This window comes from Mesitornis unicolor, unplaced genomic scaffold (genome assembly GCF_000695765.1).
Source record: "Mesitornis unicolor isolate BGI_N332 unplaced genomic scaffold, ASM69576v1 scaffold12423, whole genome shotgun sequence".
NCBI lineage: Eukaryota > Metazoa > Chordata > Aves > Mesitornithiformes > Mesitornithidae > Mesitornis > Mesitornis unicolor.
In genome coordinates this window covers 1-21,267 of record NW_010175369.1, presented here as the reverse complement: position 1 = coordinate 21,267, position 21,267 = coordinate 1, and the positions used below count along the sequence as shown (strand labels likewise).

Sequence of the window (21,267 nt, the reverse complement as noted above, 5' to 3'; positions counted from 1 at the left end):
CTACCGATGCACACTGAAAGTAAATCAAGGTTTTCTTCCACTTCGACTAAGGATCATCTGTTTGTCATTGTACGTTCATTAATCTTTTCAGCATGATCTTAAAAGCAATCAAAGGTGCAGTACACTTGCTACATTTCTTATGTACAAAACAGCCAAAAAAACCCACCCCAAAGAAACCTAATTATGCTGGAGGAAAGTCCTAATACCTACAAGCTTTACTCTGGTTTAAACCATGCTTAAAGCAATTTAGCACCATGTAAAAATTCCCCTCATTAAGCTAAACTTCCCCATGCTGAAGATTTATCTCCATTAGCTCTTTCCTCCAGGGTAATAACATTAACATATGTATGGCAGAACAACTGGCAAAGTCCTATATCCCATGGAAAATAGGGAAAAAATATGAATTTATTAAAAGCGAGCTTAAATGTGAGCCACAGATGAAATCAACTGAACCATCTCGTGCTAACCTCCACTAAAAACACTCCTCAGTGACTGCCTTTGCAAATGATCACCACTCCAGCTGGATAACTCTGTCCCACCCAAAATGAGTAAGAAAATCATTCAAGTCAGCATCTTTCCAAGTGTATATGATGAGGTTACCACAGCCATTTGCATTGACATGAAGCATCAAAAGCATTTCCCGCTGAGACACTGACATTTTTACCACGTATTATTTAATATACATAAGCTTGGAAATCCAAGGCATCAAGAGCTGAGTACTGTGTGTGCAATCAGACACAGAAGGAACAGGAGGAGGAGGTCACCTCATCCAGTTGGCAGCTACTTCAATCTCACAAAGTTTTGTTAGATCCAGGGATTAATCTGATCCCAGTTTGTTTATCCTCCATACATAACCTTTTTTCATTTACTTCTGTTTATTAACTGCAGAAATTCATACTTGTAATAAAATGTATTGTCAGTCATCCACAACTTGGAAAGTATTAGAGTTGTGAGGTAACTCTACGTGCATCCGGAGGACTTGTTCAAACCCCTAGGACACACTCACAGAATCATTAAGGCTGGAAGAGACCTCTAAGATCATCAAGTCTCATCAAGCAACATCCAACCTTTAGCAAATACTTTGCAATCTCGCATGTCAAACCTGTAGGAACTGAAATACTACACGTGAAAGTGAAAAAGAAATCTCTCTAAAACTTTTAAATTATTCTCTTATAGTCTTCCTAGACAATAGCTTAGCAGTTGATGAAAAATAATTAGGACTGGAGTAGAGACTGACCTTTACATTCACTTAAATACATTTGGGGGAAATAGAACTTACACATATGAGGTTAAAAGCTCAATTCAGGTAGAAGTATTAACTATGTAATGTACTGCACAGACAGACAATATGAGACAGAAAAGGACAGCAGGAACTGTTTTGGAGCACACTGCCACTCAACTCAGGAGCTCTGTTCCCAGTTGTACGACATAAGCAAGTTTCCACATTCCTCTGTATCTCCCCTTACATTTTGCTTTTGCCTAGTTTGGTTGTAATCAACTTCTGTGGGATCAGTCTTCTCCTATAACTGTGCATGCCTCACACAGCACCCTCAGCAGAAGGGTACAATGGCCTCTGCAATAACTACAGTGACTGTATTCTCACGTGTTCATCTATATTAAAAAAGCCAAAGCAAATTCAAGCCGATATCAGACCACAGAAGCATAGGCTAAATTATTTTATAGGGTTTGCGTGTTAGCATGTCCCAGTGCGGTCCCTTCTGCTTCCGCAGTCACCAACAGGCACAGACATGACCATGCTTCACAGCTACAACTGGAGGGACCCACACACAGAGCTGGCAAACAGAATTTGTGAGTCCTCTTCAATTGTGAGCAGGTCTCAACCTGTGCAGTTTAAATTAATTTGGCTTTCACATCATAAAGGATTAGGGTGCTACTGCTCCCCTCTCCCAAATTCAACTGTGCTTTCATTTTCTTCCTAGCACCAGCATGGAGCTTGTTCACTGTGTTGGGGAGTTGATCGAGCTCATCAAACCAGCAGAGACTACGTGAGTGGGGAGAGAGAAAGGGAGGAAAGAAGGGATATGGAAAGGGGAGTGATTATTTTGATGGCAACAAGCTCACACTTCTGTCCCAGCAAATCACATCCTACGCAGAGTGGGACCAGGAGACATCTATTCCAAAAATATACCATCAGTTCCTACCAGTTATTAGAAAGGCTCTGCAAATATTACATTAAATCTTCAACACAAAACTTCTCTATTTAAAACTTACTTTATCTCTCCCAATGGGCAGTGGCATAGCTGTATAAAGGTTTTTTCTTCCATCAAACACTGGTTTGCGATCCCCAAAAATCTGGGTTTTAAAGTGCTGAACCATATGCTCCACTATTTCCCTGAAAATACAAAAAAGTTACGTTAATTCAACTTTTACCTGTTGATGTTAACTAGCAAGTGAACATTAACACTAATATTTATGCATAGAGGCATTAGGTAAATGAAAGGGTTGTCCACTCTTGGGTATTAAAGTCAAGATTTGTTTGACTGATCTGAATCAAAGCAATCTTTTCCCAGATTAAACTGTTTTCTTAAAGCAGCTATTTCAGATTGAAACCTTCCTTCCTCTTTTCTGTGATCTGAAAGTGGTAAAGCAAAAGCCCGTGCTCTCTCTCAAGCTCAAAACAGGAGGTGGTTGACGTTCTCCTGGGGCTTCTGCTCCTCTACAGCCCCTTCTGCAGAGGGCCATAGACCATGCCTGTGCAGTGTTCAAAAAAAATCATTATCCAAACTTACAGCATTAGGACAATAATTATTATCAATGATATGCAAGCGTTCTGCATCACTTTGGGAAAGATCACTTTTAAATGTAATTTTTTCACAGATGCAACAAAACTGGGACCCATCCATCAAAACTGGGTACATGCATTCACTGGGATCTACGCATATTAAACATTTGAATTCATTTAAGCATTGTTGGAATGACATTACACGTTTGTATGAATGAGGTAACCACTCACAAAGTTCTTGTTAAACCACACTGTTTACCCACAGGTCACACAAAGCACTTCACCAGCCCATGAGAGGCCTGGTGGAATAATAACACCTCTTGATGCCAAAGGTCCAACTGTCCCAAAGAGACATCCCTTGGGCTATCTGTACCACAAGGCTGTAAAACTACAATCCAGATGTGGTCTGAATATACTGCTACAAGATCCTTAACGTGCAGCTTGGTGCTGAAGGGCATTAAAGTAGTTAAAGTGACACAGAAAGGAAACCGCGGCGTGCTCTTTCTTCAGGACTGTGGTCAACCAGCAGCTTTGAGAGACTTGGAAAGACAATTAACCCAGCATGCAGTTAGGTATTATAATGACGCAAAATACTGAGATACATCCATTCCAGAGAAGAACGAAAACTGTTTTAATTGACAATTTCTTTGCTGCGTCCCAAGGCTTTAACACAAGATGCAACCACTGAAAGAAACTTCCCTGACTCCCTAAGAAGTACAAATAAAACTCGACCCAGTAATACCCACCTCCGGTCTGCAATGTCTGTGTGAGTGCGTAATTTGGAGGGTGGGAGGAAGGAGGTGTTTTTCAAGATTGAGCAATGGAAAACCCATGCTCTTTCTGAGCAAGTTCTTCCGACTGCGAATGACTTCATCTAAAAATGACCACTTCCACTTAATCAAGGTTTTCAAGCTTGAAACCACATTTAGCAATGGTGCTTCTCAGCTGTGGGCGGAGACATCTTAATGAAAAATAAGTTACTTCCTTCACTAAATTTTAAAGAGGAGGAGTTATTGGCCAATTCACTAACTTCAGCCCTTTGAGACTACTATTCAACCGAGATCATGAAAAGCCTCAGCTGTGTTTTCCAGCCCTGCTCCAGCTCATAACCGGTCAGTGTAGAAACTGGACGTACGCTGTACACACCATACTCCAAGCTGCAGTAAGTCCTAGGATAAAACTGAGGAGGGAAGCTGGGACTGATGAGGGAGTAGCATAAATGAAAATAAAGCCTCCCTCTATCCTTTCTAGAGGCTACAACACAAGGTAATGATAAAAACTATTTACTATAAATATACATCTGAATTCTGTAACAAAAATATTGTAAATGTGTAAGCCAGCTGAAAAAATTATCATTTAGAACTGAAGTACGTGTGTACTTATATATATATACACACATATAAGTGTGTGTGTATATATATATTATATCTGTATCTCTCTCTCTATATATATGATTATGCAGAATGCACAAAAATATAGGCATATATGTAAGACCCACAAAACCCAGGTGCAGCTGAGTGCAGATACATCTACAGGGTAACACGTAGGCAATAAGCACTCAAAAGAAATCAAACATACGCTTCATTAAGTGAATCCAATTTGTATTCTTCCCACACTGCGCTGAAACACACCACACCATTGCGTTTATGACATCTTTGTTTACTGCAAAAGGCATTTAATCTATGGAGATTTAGACTTGCTCCTGTTACCGCAACACAGGGAGTGACTAACTCGACAAAGTGGAGCAGGTCAGAAGCTGCCAGTGGAGAAAGAACTTGTCACTGAGTATCATCTGCCTTTTCACTGAGAAAAATAACTTCATTATTTAATAATTATGCTCTCTGTCATTGATGGGGATATCGGTAATGAAAGCAAAGCACTTGTGGCTCCCACCACAAAAAAAGCGACTGCTGAAAAATACTTTCAGCGCTCCAACGCAGTAAGAGTATCCCAGTGAAATCAGCAGGGCTGTCCTTGAAGAAGAGAGCTCAGATTCACAAATTACTACAGCGTTTGCTTTTAAAGTTAACTTAAATTTTTAAGCTAGTTGAGAATTTAATGTATAATAGATCACCACAGAAAAATAAAACCAAACAGGACAGCAAAGTGATGCTGCTTTAGGTAAAAAACTACCATTACTGACTCTTTAGTATAACAGTGGATAATGCACTCCAGTTTATTAATTCATTCATAAAACTGTGGCTCTCAGGTGGCTTTTTAGACTCCGCACTTTGTTCGTGTGTTTATGACTGCACATGACACCCGTGTGACCTCTTTCACCAAGGAAAGGGTTTGCTCTTGAATACATAAACACGCCATCCTGATCCCCACGAGTCGAGATGCAGGCAGTGACGCTGAGGGCACTTGCGGTTTCCAGTGAGTGCCAAGTCCCGTTCTCCCGTTTCACTTCTGGCAACACCGCTCGTTTTCAAGTCAATGAGGTTGCCACAGTGACTAATTGGGCACACATGCAAAATGTGTAATTACCTGTTTCCTTGGCCAATTGATGCATGTTTTCACTCTGCTATCTGTTTCAGGAGCATAGCTTTCCCTTATATAGAACCTACTGATGAAGGATAATTTCTTACCTAATTCAGTTCCTCCACAATCCTCTCGCAGCAACAAAAACAAAGGGGCTTTGCCTCCCCTTGTCAGTAGGGGAAGGTGGGAAAACAAAGCGCGGTATTACCTGTTAACTCTTCTAGGGCATTTTTCTGGCTTTATATCCAATTCGTAATGGTAGATATCTATTTTAGGAATGTCCATTTCAAAGAAGTTGGCCTGCAGTTTGATTGTTCTCCCAGAAGTGCCAAAATCTGGTCGAGGAGGGGGTTTAAAGGCATATCCCTGGACTGGTGGTGGCAACGGCGGAGGGGGTGCAAGCACTGAAAAAAAAGGAGAAAGCACAAATTAGCCATCAGCTACATCAAATTTACAGCTAAACACATTTACAGTGAAGCTCAGCACATTTAAACTGGTACGTTTTTTTAGGTAAAATCAGAAAAAACCCTGCTACGGGAGTCCGTGAATTCTGGCTCTCTTTTACCCATGCTGATTCACCATTTGCTGGATTTCCCAGCCTTGATTACTAAACAAAATCTTAAAATCAGCTGCACTTTCCTATACTACAAGCCAGCTGGATGGGAATTTGAGGCCAAGCGGATGCTGCTGGGAAAGTGATAACAGGTCACAGGGAAGAACTTTGGTTTCAAAACAGACACCAAAATGAATCCCTGAACCCTGTTTATTTGAGCAAATGCCTATAAAATTGAGTCTCTACCACTTAAACCACCTTCGTGATCACATTTGGATGAGTAGCATGCATCTAAAGCAATACAACACATGCATTTCAGCTATATATATATTCTGTGTACAGCCTGGCAAAGAAGGGAATACAGCAAAGGAGCTGTACCTATGTGTTGCAGCTATCTGGAAAGTGCTATTTATCAGAAATAACCGAATGCTATTTATCAGGACTATATCCTATGGCTTCCTTTAACAGAAAGCAAACAGCAAATAGTCTAATGCTGCTCTACTGTATTCTTCAGCTCAAATGCAAGCTGTAGATCAGATGAATCAGAAGCATAAGAGCTTGTGGTTGTTTCAATCTAGGAAATGCCATTAAAAATCCACAGAGAAGTGCGTAAGGTACCAACAGGAGCACTCAGAACTCCCACAGCACCCATACTCAGGTTTTCCGCAGTCTGGAGCAGTACCTTGGAGCAAAATACATGAAATAACACAGAAGGCTACTCATTCCTTATCGAAGAATCCAGGCGTGGTTTCCTGAGATTATCAAATTCAGTCCTCTGCTAGCACCAGAAACTGGTGTTTCCATCTCTCAACTGGAAGCGTTGGATTAACAAATGCTAAACTGCATTTGCCCGTTGTACTGCTGCCTTATACCGCAGCTCTTGGCCATCCAGCGCCCAGTGAGTACATGTGTGCCCACCTTGGGTTTTTCGGGTCCAGTTTTAGCACCCCCAACATAAGGCCATGGAGCTCCTGGAGCGGGTCCAGAGGAGGCCATGATCAGGGGCTGCAGCACCTCTCCTATGGGGACAGGCTGAGAGAGTTGGGGTTGTTCTGTCTGGAGAAGAAAAGGCTCTGGGGAGACCTTATAGTGACCTTCCAGTTTCTCAAGGGGGCCTACAGGAAAGCTGGGGAGGGACTTTTTATAAGGGCATGGAGTGAGAGGATGAATGGGAATGGTTTTAAACTGCAAGAGGGGAGATTTAGACTGGATATTAGGAAGAAATTCTTCCCTGTGAGTGTGATGAGGCACTGGCACAGGTTGCCCAGGGAAGCTGTGGATGCCCCCTCCCTGGCAGTGTTCAAGGCCAGGTTGGACGGGGCTTTGGGCAGCCTGGGCTGGTGGAGGTGTCCCTGCCCATGGCAGGGGTTGGACTGGGGGAGCTTTAAGGTCCCTCCCAACCCAAACCAGTCTGTGATTCTGTGATGATTCTCTCTCACTTCACTGTTATATCTCACCTACATGACCTTTAATATAAATATATATATATATTTTTTTTTAACCCGTATCTATTACCCGACTGCTTTCTGGATGATGCTCAGCTCCTCCTTTTCCAACAATGCCTTCTATGCCCCATGATGAAGTTTCACAAACTTATTCCAAACATTTATGCAAAGATCATTAATGAAATAATAAGCAAGAGCCTTCCCAACCTTAGCAGCATCATTTCCCCACTTTACCCTTCAACACTCCCTATGGCCACTTTCCCCGCTCATCAGCATCCCCTTACTTACTTTTACCGTTGCTCCCAGCACCAATTTCCCCACACACCACATATGAAGGCAATTTCATTTATTTTGTTTTTAAATTCCTGCATATCTCAAATTCTATGACATGGATTCACCACTTTTCCCCAGTGCTTACACAATCTCTACTTACTCCAAATATTTCTCCAAATGTGATTAACTCGCTCAGGTGACCCCACAGCCACCATCTCCCCTTGTTGGTGCAATAAATTCACAAAGATTCAGTGTCATTAATTGGAAGGAACCCTTTGCTGTGGATATGACAATTAAAGTTATTTACAGCATTGTCACTGCAGCTGGAAAATACCACATAAAATACTTCTACAGATATTTATACTCGTAATACGCCAAAGGTTTCTATTATCCACCTCCAAATCAGATGCACCAAGCTTCTACCTCTACTCCACCAGAATCTTACCATCTTTTCCCAAAGAAACCCAGCTCCCACCTATGTTTTCAGTTTTCTGTTTCTTAATGCCTTACACGTATTTTTTATTTCCATCTTTCTGTAACAGAATGTTCCCATTTGAAAACCATGCCCTACTCATTAATGTTACTCTATGATTTTTTGGTGTCGTTCCATGATCCCCACAGCACCACCCATTCAAAAATATTTTCATTTTCTGGCATCTATATTTTAACATTTCCATTTCTTGCTATCCACACGCTGCATTCTAGCTGCAATACCTATTGCCTTACCACTATTACCTGGTCAACTACTCTCAGTATTAAGCATTTCCCTTCTCTTTCCCGTCTACTTTTATGCCATATAATATTTCTCTATCTACTGCCACATCCTAATTCCCCCACTCTTCCTTTTTCTGTGCTAGATTTGGCACGTCATGACTACTTTTCAGAAATACTCCAAAAAATTGAGCATCATGGAGGGGGAGAACGCCCCCATGAGCTATTTATGCTTCAAAATTCAGTAATTTTGTAATTAAGCAATACATCTTCCGCCCTCTGTATTAAAATAGGATCCCTTAGTGTTTCTCACAGGGGCGTAACAGAGTCGTATCTGTGAGTGCTCAGGGATCAACACACTCAGATGTTGCTCAACAATGTAATTACATTCCCCCTCTGCAGTTTTATTGACAATAAATAAAAGTGAGGGCACAATATTCAGCTCTGAGAATGACAGGAAAGGCAGACAGAAATACAGACTCCCGGGGAAAAGATGTGATCACGCAGTCTGACAACTTGCACGAGGTAAAAAAACCCCAAAAGAATGAAGTTGTGCAGAAAACACCACTCCTACTACCCTGTATTTGCATCTTCAACTTTTTCTTCCAGCTCTTTTTATGACCTAATAAAAAATAAAATAAAAACAGAAGTTATTTCTGGCTCAGCTCCCTGTGTAAACTTCATTTAGGGCAGGGTGTTGCTTTAAGGAGATAAGCACTGTTTATTAACCAGCAGCACTGACCCGATAAGCAGTCAACCTGTATTTCTGCTGCATAAAACAGATACGTCCACGTTAGCTATAGGACTGAGGGATGTGAACTCAGTTTAAAGGGGGAAAAAAACCCCTAAACACTACCACTGTTGATCCGAATTCATTTTTTGGACTACTGCTTCAAATTAAGAATGCAAAAATCAAACTATTCCGTGTCAAATGCATTACAGCAACCAGCTGTGAAGTCTACAGTGTCACAAAATACTGAATTTGGTGCCAAAAGGAGAGGCCTTATTATTCTTTTCTACTGAAGAAAAGAAATCATGAGTCTCAATCATAAAACAGCTGGGAAACCTGGATTTTACTTTTAAAAGCGCTGTCAAGGGAAGAATGAATTAGAAATCTGAGAGACTAAAAAATCAGAGCATCTGAGTGACAAGTACGAGCAGCTCCTTATTCTTTTTCTTGTTTGTATTATGAATAATGAGAATATTTCAGCCTTGATGTGATGATTGAGACCACTACGAGCTCTATTTTAAGGGTGTGAGTTAAGGTAAGCTGGGTATTGAATAACGAGGTGCCAGTACAATGTCTTTAGACTTATTTTTATCACTAAGAAAACCAGGCTTCCTATTCTCATTCACCCAATTTACGTAAGATTGATAACTGTGAGCATCTACTTTAAGAATTGTCATTTCCACCCAGAAAAAGGAAATCTGGAAAAAGACAGGTGTTAGAAAAACAAGAGTCTCGCGGCAGATTTCTGAAATAAAATTAATCATCAAGCCAAAAAGAGAGTGGTGGGGGAAAGGCGGTGGTAGGGGAACTCTGCACAATCACAGAAATGCTGCTTCACTACAAATACCGGATTCTGCGTGCGTGCTCCTACTCCAGCACGTTGTTGTGGATGAAAACCAGAGATAAGGGTGACTCAAGGCCGGCCAAGCCACTCCTCGTCTATAAAAGGTGTGAATGAGCCACACTCGTGAATGTCTACTCCAAATCCCACATGGTTGCGTAGAGGTGATTCTCAGGATTATTTCATTTATAACCATTTCTCGCAGCCTTCGTTTCTTTTGCCTTTCATTTTTTAAAGCTTAAAACGCACCCTGGAAGTGGTGCCAGTCAGCACTAAACTAAGAACTAAGCCACTTTAATGCGCAGTCAGAAGCCTAAGGAGTTACTGAATAAGAAAGGGCCAAGTTAGCTGCATCTAAGGGCTTGTCGACACAGGGAATGGGCTGAGCCTAATTATACAGGTGTAATTATCGCCGTAAGTTTCCTTGCGTGGCAAGTCCTAACTCATAGTTAATAAATCAGGTGATGTTTTCACAATTCAAGGCATGCTTTAGCATAGGGCTAAACGTAACCTTCGATAGGAAGTCTCTCTAAAACCATTTTTCTAAAAATAAAGTCTTTAAATGAAACTATAGGTGAAGGAAGGAAGCCTTACTTGGAAGCTTCACTTTCGGTTAAGGTTTCTAATATCAGATAAGCAGGGCAGCCCTTGCGGAGCATCACTACAGATGTTTTCAGATACTGCTGCACAGTAAAAGATGCCCTTTTCAAAGTATTTTAGATATATTAATTACTTGGTAGCCAAGTATTTAATAAAAAAGGCCAAATTTCATGCTGATACATCCAATTTAAATCCTTGACAGGATCTGCACAGTTTTTATTTACACATATGTATGGTCAGAGAAAAAAAAAGAAATACTGGGAGTTCAATCTTTTTCTTTTAGGACATAAATGGGAAAAAAGCTCTGGGCTGCCTTCAAGTTTTGTGGGTTATATAGAGAAGTTCAACTTTTGCACAGGCTTTCTGTTAGCAACCGTTAGCGAGAGATAGGGGAAAAGCTGGTGGTGTTTGCCGAGATAAGGAAAACTCAAAGCTGCAGCGCACAGTGCCTTGATACTACAGGGGTAGAGGGATCCGTACAGGACCTGGACGGCTGATTCTGCTGCCCATCAAGCTCATTTTAGAGTATGGTAATTAAGAGTTCTTCAGTCCAGCTACAGCACTGATGGACTGGATGATGCACAACAAATAAAGGTAACAGTCATATCTATTTTCCTCAAGAATTCAATAAACCACGAGAAACGTGCTGGGGGGAAAGCAGAAGTGAAGATGTAATCAGAATTTCAGTGAAATCCAGTATCTGTTACAGCATTATCTTAGATCTCAGCCACTGAAGGCTCTTTACTAAGGTGTGATTGCCAGAAGATTTCATGAGGTTTTAAGCTAATAATGCATCCCCTACGTAAATAACCAGTAAATAACCTGATAAGCAACTGGAAAGAATGGAAATAGGTAAAGAGCAAAAGGAAAAAAAAACAACCCACAATCCTTCTTATTTTTTTTAATGCAAATAAAGTGTATGTAAAATTACTCAGGACAACTCCTTCAACCAACTGCTGAGCTCCCTGTATCCCAGTAAGCTGTACAGGATGCAGAACGGTCACTGGACACATCGAAAAATCAACTTTTGAAGTTTCTGGTCCTTTTATTTAGTAGCAAAATAAACAGGTAGCACTGCTAACAACCCTTTATGACTCTTATTAGTCCAGAGCCACATCTCTGCTTTGAAACAGGTTGCAACTCCAGCTGCGTACACCTAAATCCACATTCTCCCATGTCTGAAGGCTCTGAGCACATACCTGGTAACATTCATCCTGTATTTGTCATGAGTTGCCTAGTGATGCATCACTCCCCAGCTGGTAAGTCATTATTTTCCTGGAATAGCCCCCCAAAATGCTATCCAGAGTTGGATCATTCGGGGACTGGGTGTCAGTTTTTTCCTGTACTTCTCAAGTACCTACACATTCTAGGCCACTACGTCTCCATTTACACTTACACACTTACCTCAACTATTTTCTTGCACTCCTCATTTTTTTTCTGCATGTGTCACACTTCTGTTACTTCTTTTCTCACTCTGACCATGTATAAACTGTGCCTGGATCCCATCAAATATTCATATACGATGCCTAAAACATCATTTTTAATGGATCTCGTCTTCTAAAGCTTCTTCTGATTTCTCAGTGAGCAGCAACCACACTTTCTAACCACAGAGCTAGGGCTGCTTCAACACTGATGGGCAAAAGTGCCCTCAAATTTGGCCATATTTTAAGCCCCACATACAACTCTACTGAAAACTTCAGGGATCCCACTCCGCCAGATTGCTGCTAATTCCTCAGTGTTGTGGTAAGACATTAAAAAATTTAAAAAGGAGTCAAAGGGTTAGATAAACAGCACTGCCTTCGAGCTTGTAGTCTCATTATGTTCAGAAGACCGGATCCAGACATGATTTTTATGGAATAATTGTCACTTACTGCAAAATCATTCAAGCAATGGTAACTCTCAATTCAGTCCTTTTATCTGGTGAAAGATGCCCCTGCCCACGGCAGGCGGGTTGGACTGGATGGTTTTTAAAAGGTCACTTCCAACCCAAATAATTCTGATTGCTTTGTCTGGAATAAATAATAATAAATCATCAGTCACAGATCTCTAGCTCCCTCAGTTATCCTGGCTGCTTTGTGACCTCTGTAAGATATAAACGTCATCTCCTGAGGTGATGAGATCCATGGAGACCACAGTCACTCCCAAATATCAATGTGTGAGTGGGTGTGCAGTCAGAAATGAACGGGAGGAAGAAGCCATCAACTCAGTTTGCTTTATGAGTTACAACCACATTTCAAATATGAATATGTGAAGGACCTCACATTTAAGACCCCACCTGCAGTGCTGTGTCCAGCTTTGGAGTCCCCAGCACTAAAAGGGCATTGAAGTGCTGGAGTGGGTCCAGAAGAGGTCATAAAGATGATCAAAGGGCTGGAGCACCTCTCCTATGAAGACAGGCTGAGAGAGCTGGGGTTGTTCAGCCTGGAGAAGGCTCCAGGGGGACCTTAAAACAACCTTCCAATACCTGAAAGGTGCCTATAAGAGATCTGGGGAAGAGCTGTTCACTGGGGCATGCAGCAATAGGATGAGGGGTAATGGTTTTAAACTAGAAAAGGGTAGATTGAGGTTGGATATTAGGAAAAAGCTCTTCAGTGTGAGGGTGGTAGATCACTGGCACAGGTTCCCCGGAGAGGTGGTGGAGGCCCCATCCCTGGAGATATTCAAGGCCAGTCTGGATGGGGCTCTGAGCAACCTGATCTGGTGACATTGTCCCTGCTCACTGCAGGGGTTGGACTGGATGAGCTTTAACGGTTCCTTCCAACCCAATACACTCTGTGATTCTATGAAGGACTACATGAACAAAATGCCAGAGAATCAAAGAGGAAGAGACCAATGCATACAACATCTATCTTTTCTGTTAATAATCCAGGTGGCTTAACTGATCCCTGTACACACAACTGTACAAACTACCACTGAAATCCTTCTTACGGGATGCAGAAAAACACTTCTAATTACAAACTGCAATTTAGAATTAAATCATTCAAATAGTGAGCCTCATTCAAAAAACGAAGGGGATGCTTATGGCTTACCCACAGCCCGCAACCCATTTTGAAGTTAAATGTGAATTCAAGCTACAAAATAACGCCATCTCCAGGCAACCCTCCACTCAATGAAGGGAGAAAAGGAGAACATTCAGCGCTACTTCTCACACTTGACCGCAGTGATTTATTCCCTTTTCCATACCCTTAACAACGTTGAACCAATTCCAGATGCCTTGTCTAACAAGTTGGAATAAAGACTACCACGGTATTTTCTGCAGTCCTAAAGACCAATGCCTCTATTCAATCCAATTTCTGTTCTTTGGTATATTTTTATACATCTTTCATATATATTTACGTCTATTTTATATGTATTCTTATAAACAGCATAACCCACCCTCCACTGTCTTGAGTTTTAATTTTTTTTTCCTTTTTCTTTTCTTTTCAAGTCACTACAAGGCTGGTAATGCACGACTTTAAAGCACATTTGTACCCTCCCAGACTTTGGCGAGCAATATTTTTGTGTAAAGTCTAAAAATTAAAAAAATTAAGTTGTCTTCATACCTAAAACATGTTTTAAATTACAAAACTCGACTGGTGTTACAACTCAAACAGCAATGCTTTCCTTGAAAAAGAAATCTTTCCCCATACCCACACTGGATTAATCTACAAAAACACGAACGCTCCTGTGGCTTAGTTTCAAAGGAGAAAATTCACAGTTAAGAGCTGAGGTTATGCTTCATTTTGTCATTTTTGATAGCAAAAGCAGCTGTAGGAGCATCTTTGAGCATGAGATCCAATAGCATCTACTGCGGTTTCAAGAGATAGGGCTGTGGTTTTCAGCATCGCTGAGAAGAGAGGTAAAAAGCTGGTTCATAATAATGGAATAACTGAGATACGATGAGCGTGGCCTTTCAGCACAAGTCCCCATGAGAATCTTTTTTTCCTATTACATCTTGGGGTGTTTGCTCCTCCACCTGTTTCCTGTGAGCAACTTAAGTTCCCATATGAGTTGATACAACTCAAACTTCAGCTGTGACACTGTGATACCCCACAACTATACAGGAGGAGACCACATATAATGGCATCTCGCTATAGGGAGACCCAAAATCCACGGATTTTAGGGCTTTTTTTGCATTATATTTTACATTAAATGGGATTTGCAAGTCAGAAACAAATAGGTAAAAAAACCACCATTACTGTATTCTAATCATATAGTGAGACCCAAACTAAAAAGGTCCATTTCCTTGCCTCAGTGAGAAGTTTCCTCCTTCTGAATTAAGCTCTCACTTCTTAAACCACACACTCTTATGCAAATATTCTGAAACCATACAAATTATTCCTAAGCACTGCCTTCCCACTGAAGCTTTTACCCCAAAAACCCCATATTGGTTCACCGAGACATTAATTCTTCGTATTGTCGTTTCTACCTGAGCTTGGGTTTCTTCTTGATTTTATTTTTGTTTTGTTTGTGGTTTGGTGGTTTTTGGGGTTTTCTTTTTAAACCTATGTCTCTTATTAGCTTTCTCAATAGAAATATTCAAATTGGAAGAGATTAAGGTGACAAGTGCTATTTTTTGAGCAATCTCCTATTTCACCAGATAAAAAGCACAGACAAGAAAACCTCTGATCTCCCAAATTCTCGTCCTCCAAACACGATGGGGCAAGAGGGCACAACCAACAGAGGGACCAATACAAATAAACCCCCCAAGAAAACCCCAGTAAAAAGGGAGCATTCACTGCACACCACAAGTTGTATGAAAGCACAATGAAATAAGTTCATTATCAAAGGATAAGCAAAGCCAAGAATGCAGCAACATTTGGATAGGAATTCACCCTCTGCATGAATAGACGCCTGTCCTGTAGCAGTAAGCACTCGCTAAACAAGTTTCTGTAGGTATATAATGAGGCTCCAGTAATAATTGTTTTAAAGCTTTATTCATCTACATGACAAGTTTAACTTCAAACGATTTTTAGATTGATCTGGCCAAGCCAGTGAAACCTCCCCTCTTGGGAATTCGTCTAAAATTGGCTTATTTAAAATAAACCTAAATCAGCCCATCCACACACTTCCTACTGCTAAACTCAAATGTAAATTTCATTATTTTCTCACATTAGTAAGTTTTAATATAAATTTCCCAGTCAAACTAAGGACACAAATAAAGGCACCGCCAAGACAAAAAGGTCCAAAGCTGCAATCTGTGACACGAGCAGCTCCAGCAGAGCCACCCACGGTGGCTGACGCTGCCAAATCAGCTCCTCCCCTGGCCACAAGAGTTGTAATTTTGGGTTGGTTTTTTCCTAGACTACATATGAAATCATCAATCATATTGATTCTCTGTATGAAATCTGTGCTGTAAAACCAACAGAGCTTCAAAAATGTAGTATGAATGTATTCTGCTGAGATTAGTTTATTCCTCAAAAGACTGAGGAGTGAGTTTTTGCTCTGTAGCTCCTTTCTTTCAGTCAGACCCCAACACAGGTTGGAAGTGCCAGAATGAGACATAAAATCCAGGTATTAAAATATAAACACATACATATACTGTTTAAACGTGCAGTGTTCAGACTTATAGATACTTTATGGAATTAAACGTAATGTGGTTTACTTTGAGGGGTTAACATTAAGCATATTCTCCACACTGTGACCATAAAGCAGCCTGTACAGGTGAGCTGTTAGGAAAGACACGTGGAGCCCAAAACAGCGCAGATGTATGGAGTTACTCTCTATTTCTGAAAAAATAAATACTTTAACACTTCTCTCAAAGACAGAGCCTTTCACGACTGTGGAGCTATCATCACATATCCTAATATAGATATTATTTATATCTATATTATTTAATTATATAATTATTTATGTATATTATATATATATTAATATGCCATAATAAGCTCACATAAAACGTAAGCTGACACATGGGCAGCTATCGAACCTACTTTCAGCAATAAAGAGTTGAATTTTTCAGTTGCCTGTTTAATGCAGGTTGAATGGAGACCAAAACCTACGACAAAAACAAAACATAACTGAGCAGCACTGGCAAAAAATGGAAGAGGACAACCAAACGACAACAGGAGAGAATGAGCTACCGTCACCGCATTGTGAGCAAAAAAAGACACTTAAAAATCTGGTTTACAACCCAAACACAAACAAAATTTGGCAGCACTGTGGACAGCTCAATGAGAACTGATTTCAAAAGACAATGCTCATGGCAGCAAGAAAGAAATACATCAAAGCAAGCACTGGAGTGACTGGATTATCTATCATTATCACCAGTACTTTCCTATCCAAATCAATGTTTGCTTCCACCCTGGCTTTGTCCAGGTCTGTGAGGTCAGAGTTTTTACAAAAACCCCAAGTTTTTCTTTCTAGAAAGCCTGGTCACCAGATACCCCATGGCTTCACAGCTGCAGCAAAGCTATAAAGAAAAATATTTAGGAGAAATCTTTTTCATTAATACTATAAATGCAAAGAAAGACAACAGAAACAGATGAAATAGTGCTTTGAAATAAATAAGTTTTAGTACGAGCGTTAAGTCTCTGAAACGAGAATACCAAAAGCAAAGCAAATTAAAAGGGAGAAGTTCACATGCACTGCAGTGACCTGCAGCGATGATCCTGTGCAGGTCTTCTCCTTTTCCCAATTTTTATGGCATGAAATGGATATGGAAAATTTTTAATTCGACTTTGGCTACTACAATAAATGGGAAGAGAAAACAAAAAACCCCTCGCATCGAGTTGGAAAGAAATACTTTACATCCTAGAGGGCCGCTTTGTGCGCGCATCAAACAGGACACAGAGCTAAAGCAAATTAAACGGACAATGCATGGAACAGATCCCTGTCCACAGCCACCGCCGTTCCAACTACGCCACATTTTCCACCAGATTTGGGGTTTTTTTCCTAGTTCCTAACTTACCAAAAATAAGATATTGGAGATTGGCTTTTCTTAATTTTAAAATTCAGTAATATTTTCTGCTAGGCTGAGTATGAGAAATTCCCTCACTAAAAATACGACCAAGTATTCTGCTAAAACTTGCAATAAGGGAGCAACACACAACAAAATGTTGACAACTCTTACAGGTTTTGTAACTCCCTTTCCTTCTGTGAAATGGGAGGGCTGGTGGTGACCGCAGTGCAGGAGAGGGCACATGAATTGCAAAACTGGGATTTTCCTGGAAGTCGGGAAGGCTTGGCCGTTCCCCTCTCTATACACATTACAACACACCACTGTGTCTGAGTACACGAGGGCTCTGCCTTGAAATTTTTCACTTTCACAAAGGAAAAAAATAAGTGTACAAAATGCAATCTCAGTGCACAGTCAGCAAGAGAATCGCTGCTGATAAAGAGCATTTCACTTTCCATACAGCACATGGTGTTTTTCAGCTCGCTAAGGCAAGGAGAAAGTCTGGTTCACACGGATGACAACAGTAATTATCTTTTCATCAAGTGCCTACCTCATCTTTAAGCCACTTTAAGATGACACAGCTACCTGAAGCAACATCATAATACACAACCTTTTCCTTCCTTAGGAAAATACACTGGCCATGTAGGTTTCAATGTTGTTAAATGCAATTTAAATTCAAGGAAAAATTCTCAGGCAAAAGAAGCTGTGCATTAAGTTTTCATTTACTCTTCTACGTACGGCAGCTTACAACGAATTTCACACAATTTACAGTGTAAAATGAAGCCAAAGAAACTGGGCAACTGTGTGATAACAGTAAGAGCAGGTTCAGATCCATCCCCACATAATACAAAAAGCCTTTTTGAGAAAAGAAGAGCAGACCCTTGGCACAGGATCTGCTACTTGGTGCTGAGAGAGTACTGGGGGAGTTAAACCCCAGGGGGTGAAGACGTTGCCATTTCCCTCAGCCAAGGCACGAGCACATCCTCGCCTCACCACATTTTAGGATTAAAGACTCCTACAGAGAGTCAACATCCAACCACTGCATATCTTCATGAAAACATATGGGAGGTAAAAACAAGGAAGACTTTAAACTTTCAAAAGTCCATTAATAATTTTAAAGAGGTAACAGAACTACACAAGTGAGAAAATAACCTTATTTTCACTAGTTTGACACAGAGGGCTCAAAGCTGTTTCTTGTGCTAGGGAAAAAAAGGTGGTGTTTCACATGCAAAGCCCTAACTCCCTTCACCAAGTCGCCCTCTTTCAAACAACTGCTGCTTCAACAATAAATTAAGACCTTAAGTAGTGGGCAAAAATCAAATATCCTTTCAAAGAATAAACAGGGAATCTACAGCACGCGAAGTTTAGAATTTATAAATACACGAATACCAAGCAGTGTAAGTTACAGAAGTTTATGCGGGTTTTCCTCACTTCTTTATACTGAATGGCAGTATTTTTCTTACACCACCTTGACATTTTTCTGTCCTTCTAGAAAAAGATACACCAAAATGTAGCAGTATCAAATTTCTTCTAAAATAATCTCTCGTATTTTCAGATTTTTTACTTTTCACAGCTTCTTGAAGGCAAAAAAAAAAAAGTGTACGGGTGCAGCGCTTCAGGAAATTCAACACCAAGTCAAGAACTCAAGCAGTATTTGGGAAAAAGGAACAGGAATCGTAGGTTTCCTAATCATGAAAGCAGCGATTTCATGATGTTCCCCTCTGGTAGACAAAACCCATGGTACTCCCTGTGTAACAGCATGTTTGAACAAAGTTTCCACGTTTGGCAGCAGGTTTTTGAAATTACTCAGATATGGCCTTCTGCCTCGCTTTATACTGTTTCCAGAAAATGAATTAAGATGAAAATAGCAAAACCCCGTGGCAAAGTGAGCTGTGAGGCTGGTGGAGGGCCAGCGCCACAGGCACCCTCAGCACCGGCTTGGCTGCGGTGCCCAGGTTGGCAACGGGAGCTGGAGGAGCGAAGCGGCAACGTCAGGAGAGGCACACAGCGGCGAGGTCTGAGCGATGGGAGATCTGAACGGGGCCTTTAAGCAGTGTCAAGGATGTGCTGACAGAGGAGTAGAGGCGTTCCTGTGCGTTCACAGCAGCCACGGCTCGGTGAGTGGCTGTAAACCACACTTCTCGCTCGCTCCTCGGAGCAGGATTTCAGCGTATATTGATTTTTATCAGATTATAACATACGGAAGGGGACTTTCACTGGCAGCTCGCAGGCCACACGCAGCCTTACACAAAATAACTACGCATCCTGCTGACAAATCCCCATTTCCCTGGTTCATACTCTCATAAAAACCTCAAATGCCTTATGATTTGGCGTGGAGCAGGAAACTGTCTGGACTGCTAGAAGCCACCGTGCCGCTAAGGCGCTCTGTGGATGATTTCACAGGAAGGAAACAGAGAGCCTCACCATGCGGAGAACAACTTGCAGCTCACACCCCGGGACAGACACCCTCGCTGCCCAGCTCTGCGCAGGGGGAAAAGGCTGAGCCCCAGAGATAAACTGGGAAGTAAACAAGGCAGAAGTTGAGCTTGGCTGGAGCCTGAGACACACATCAGTAGCACACAGCAACACCAGGCTCTGTGAAAGTGTACTGTTCGTGCTATTCAGAGCCCAAAAAGAAGAGACAGTTGTTTTGCTAAGGGGAAAATAACCTTACACACCAAATGCGGGTCCCTGATGGCAAACGGTGGCCACCAACGCTGGTGCCATGGTAGTAGTATCATTTTGAGTGAAAGGGAGAGCGGCAGGACGAGATAAAGAGCAAATAAAGGAAGATAAAGAGACTGCCACATGTAAAACTACTCTCAGCCCATACACTGGCTATATCGTTAATGATTTAGCTCCTTACGTATAACTTGGTAAAAGATTATCCACAGGACGTGAACGCAACAGCCTTAGCACCAACAGCACAATCTGAGCACCGTAAACTGAAAGCATACCTGTACCTGAGCAACGGAACATGACGCTAGAAGCCACTAAATTATTGTATCAACAGTTACACTGAATTCTTGGTACTGGAATGTGCAAGTGATGTTATACGTGAAACCAAAATCCTGACCATCAGTCTGGACACACACAGCACAGAGAGCTGTCTTCCTGCTGTGTCTAGTCAAAGTCCTCGTGCACTGCAGAAAGAAAAGCGAGAAAGTAAAAGCAGGGGAGCTGCACTCTAAGAGGAAAACAAACATCCTGATGGTCTTTCTTGAGTCCTGTCCCTTCAAGAGAATCACATCAGAGATAAAAAAAAGCCAGCACCCAACTGGATCCTAACATATGAGTGCTCTCACAGCAGAAGCATTCATCACAGAAGCTACAGGTCCTGTATTTCACTTCACGATTCTTTGCTAGATGATCCCTCTAAGGGAAAAGATTTTATGCAAAACTGTTGAGAACTGTAATATCAAATAAAGTTCCATTTATTTTGAAACTTTTCTAGAGGAAAACGAGGTACCCCAGTCACCCAAACACCACAGCTTCTACATAAGAATTCTCAGCCTAATACTAAAAAGAAAAAACACACACTAACTGCACAAACTCCTACAGTATTAACCTATCCTTCCCTTACATGATTTTAAATATCCCTGAGTGAGTTGGTAACCTTTCTTCCCTCCACATGCACCTTTCCCTCGCTGCCAAATTTCATTACACGACAGACCCTGAAGACACCTAACGAAGCCGATAAGCCCTTCCAGCCCTACCCGACATCTGGGTACGGTTCACCGACATCAAAACCCCAACGCAACGAAACACGGCCACGGCGGCCTCAACTTCTGTGCCCGCCGAAACGGGGAACCCAGGAGGACGCGGCCGCTCCGAGGACCCGGGAGGGAGGAAATGGAGACCCCAGTCCACGCCGCGCTGCCAGCAGGAGGCTGAGCTGGCAGGAACAGCCGAGCGCCGGCCCGGGGAAGGCGGCACGTAGCTCACAGCCGAGGGGACACCCCGGGGACGGAGCGGCAGCGGGCCGGGGAGGGACAGAGGGAGGAGGGGGAAGA

General features: G+C 41.6%; 1 protein-coding gene across 1 annotated transcript in view; it reads right to left on the bottom strand.

Annotated features, from left to right (window-relative positions):
* Nucleotides 1-5,632, bottom strand: part of LOC104538235 (protein argonaute-2-like) — a gene marked incomplete at its 3' end in the record, with an annotated part of 13,211 nt that extends 7,579 nt beyond the window's left edge. The window contains exons 1-2 of the mRNA XM_010181361.1: nt 5,433-5,632; nt 2,233-2,353 (exon numbers count right to left, since the gene is read on the bottom strand). Of these exons, the coding sequence (XP_010179663.1) occupies nt 2,233-2,353; nt 5,433-5,509 (198 nt within the window). The remainder of the gene's footprint in view (nt 1-2,232; nt 2,354-5,432) is intronic.
* Nucleotides 5,633-21,267: the final 15,635 nt, after the last annotated feature.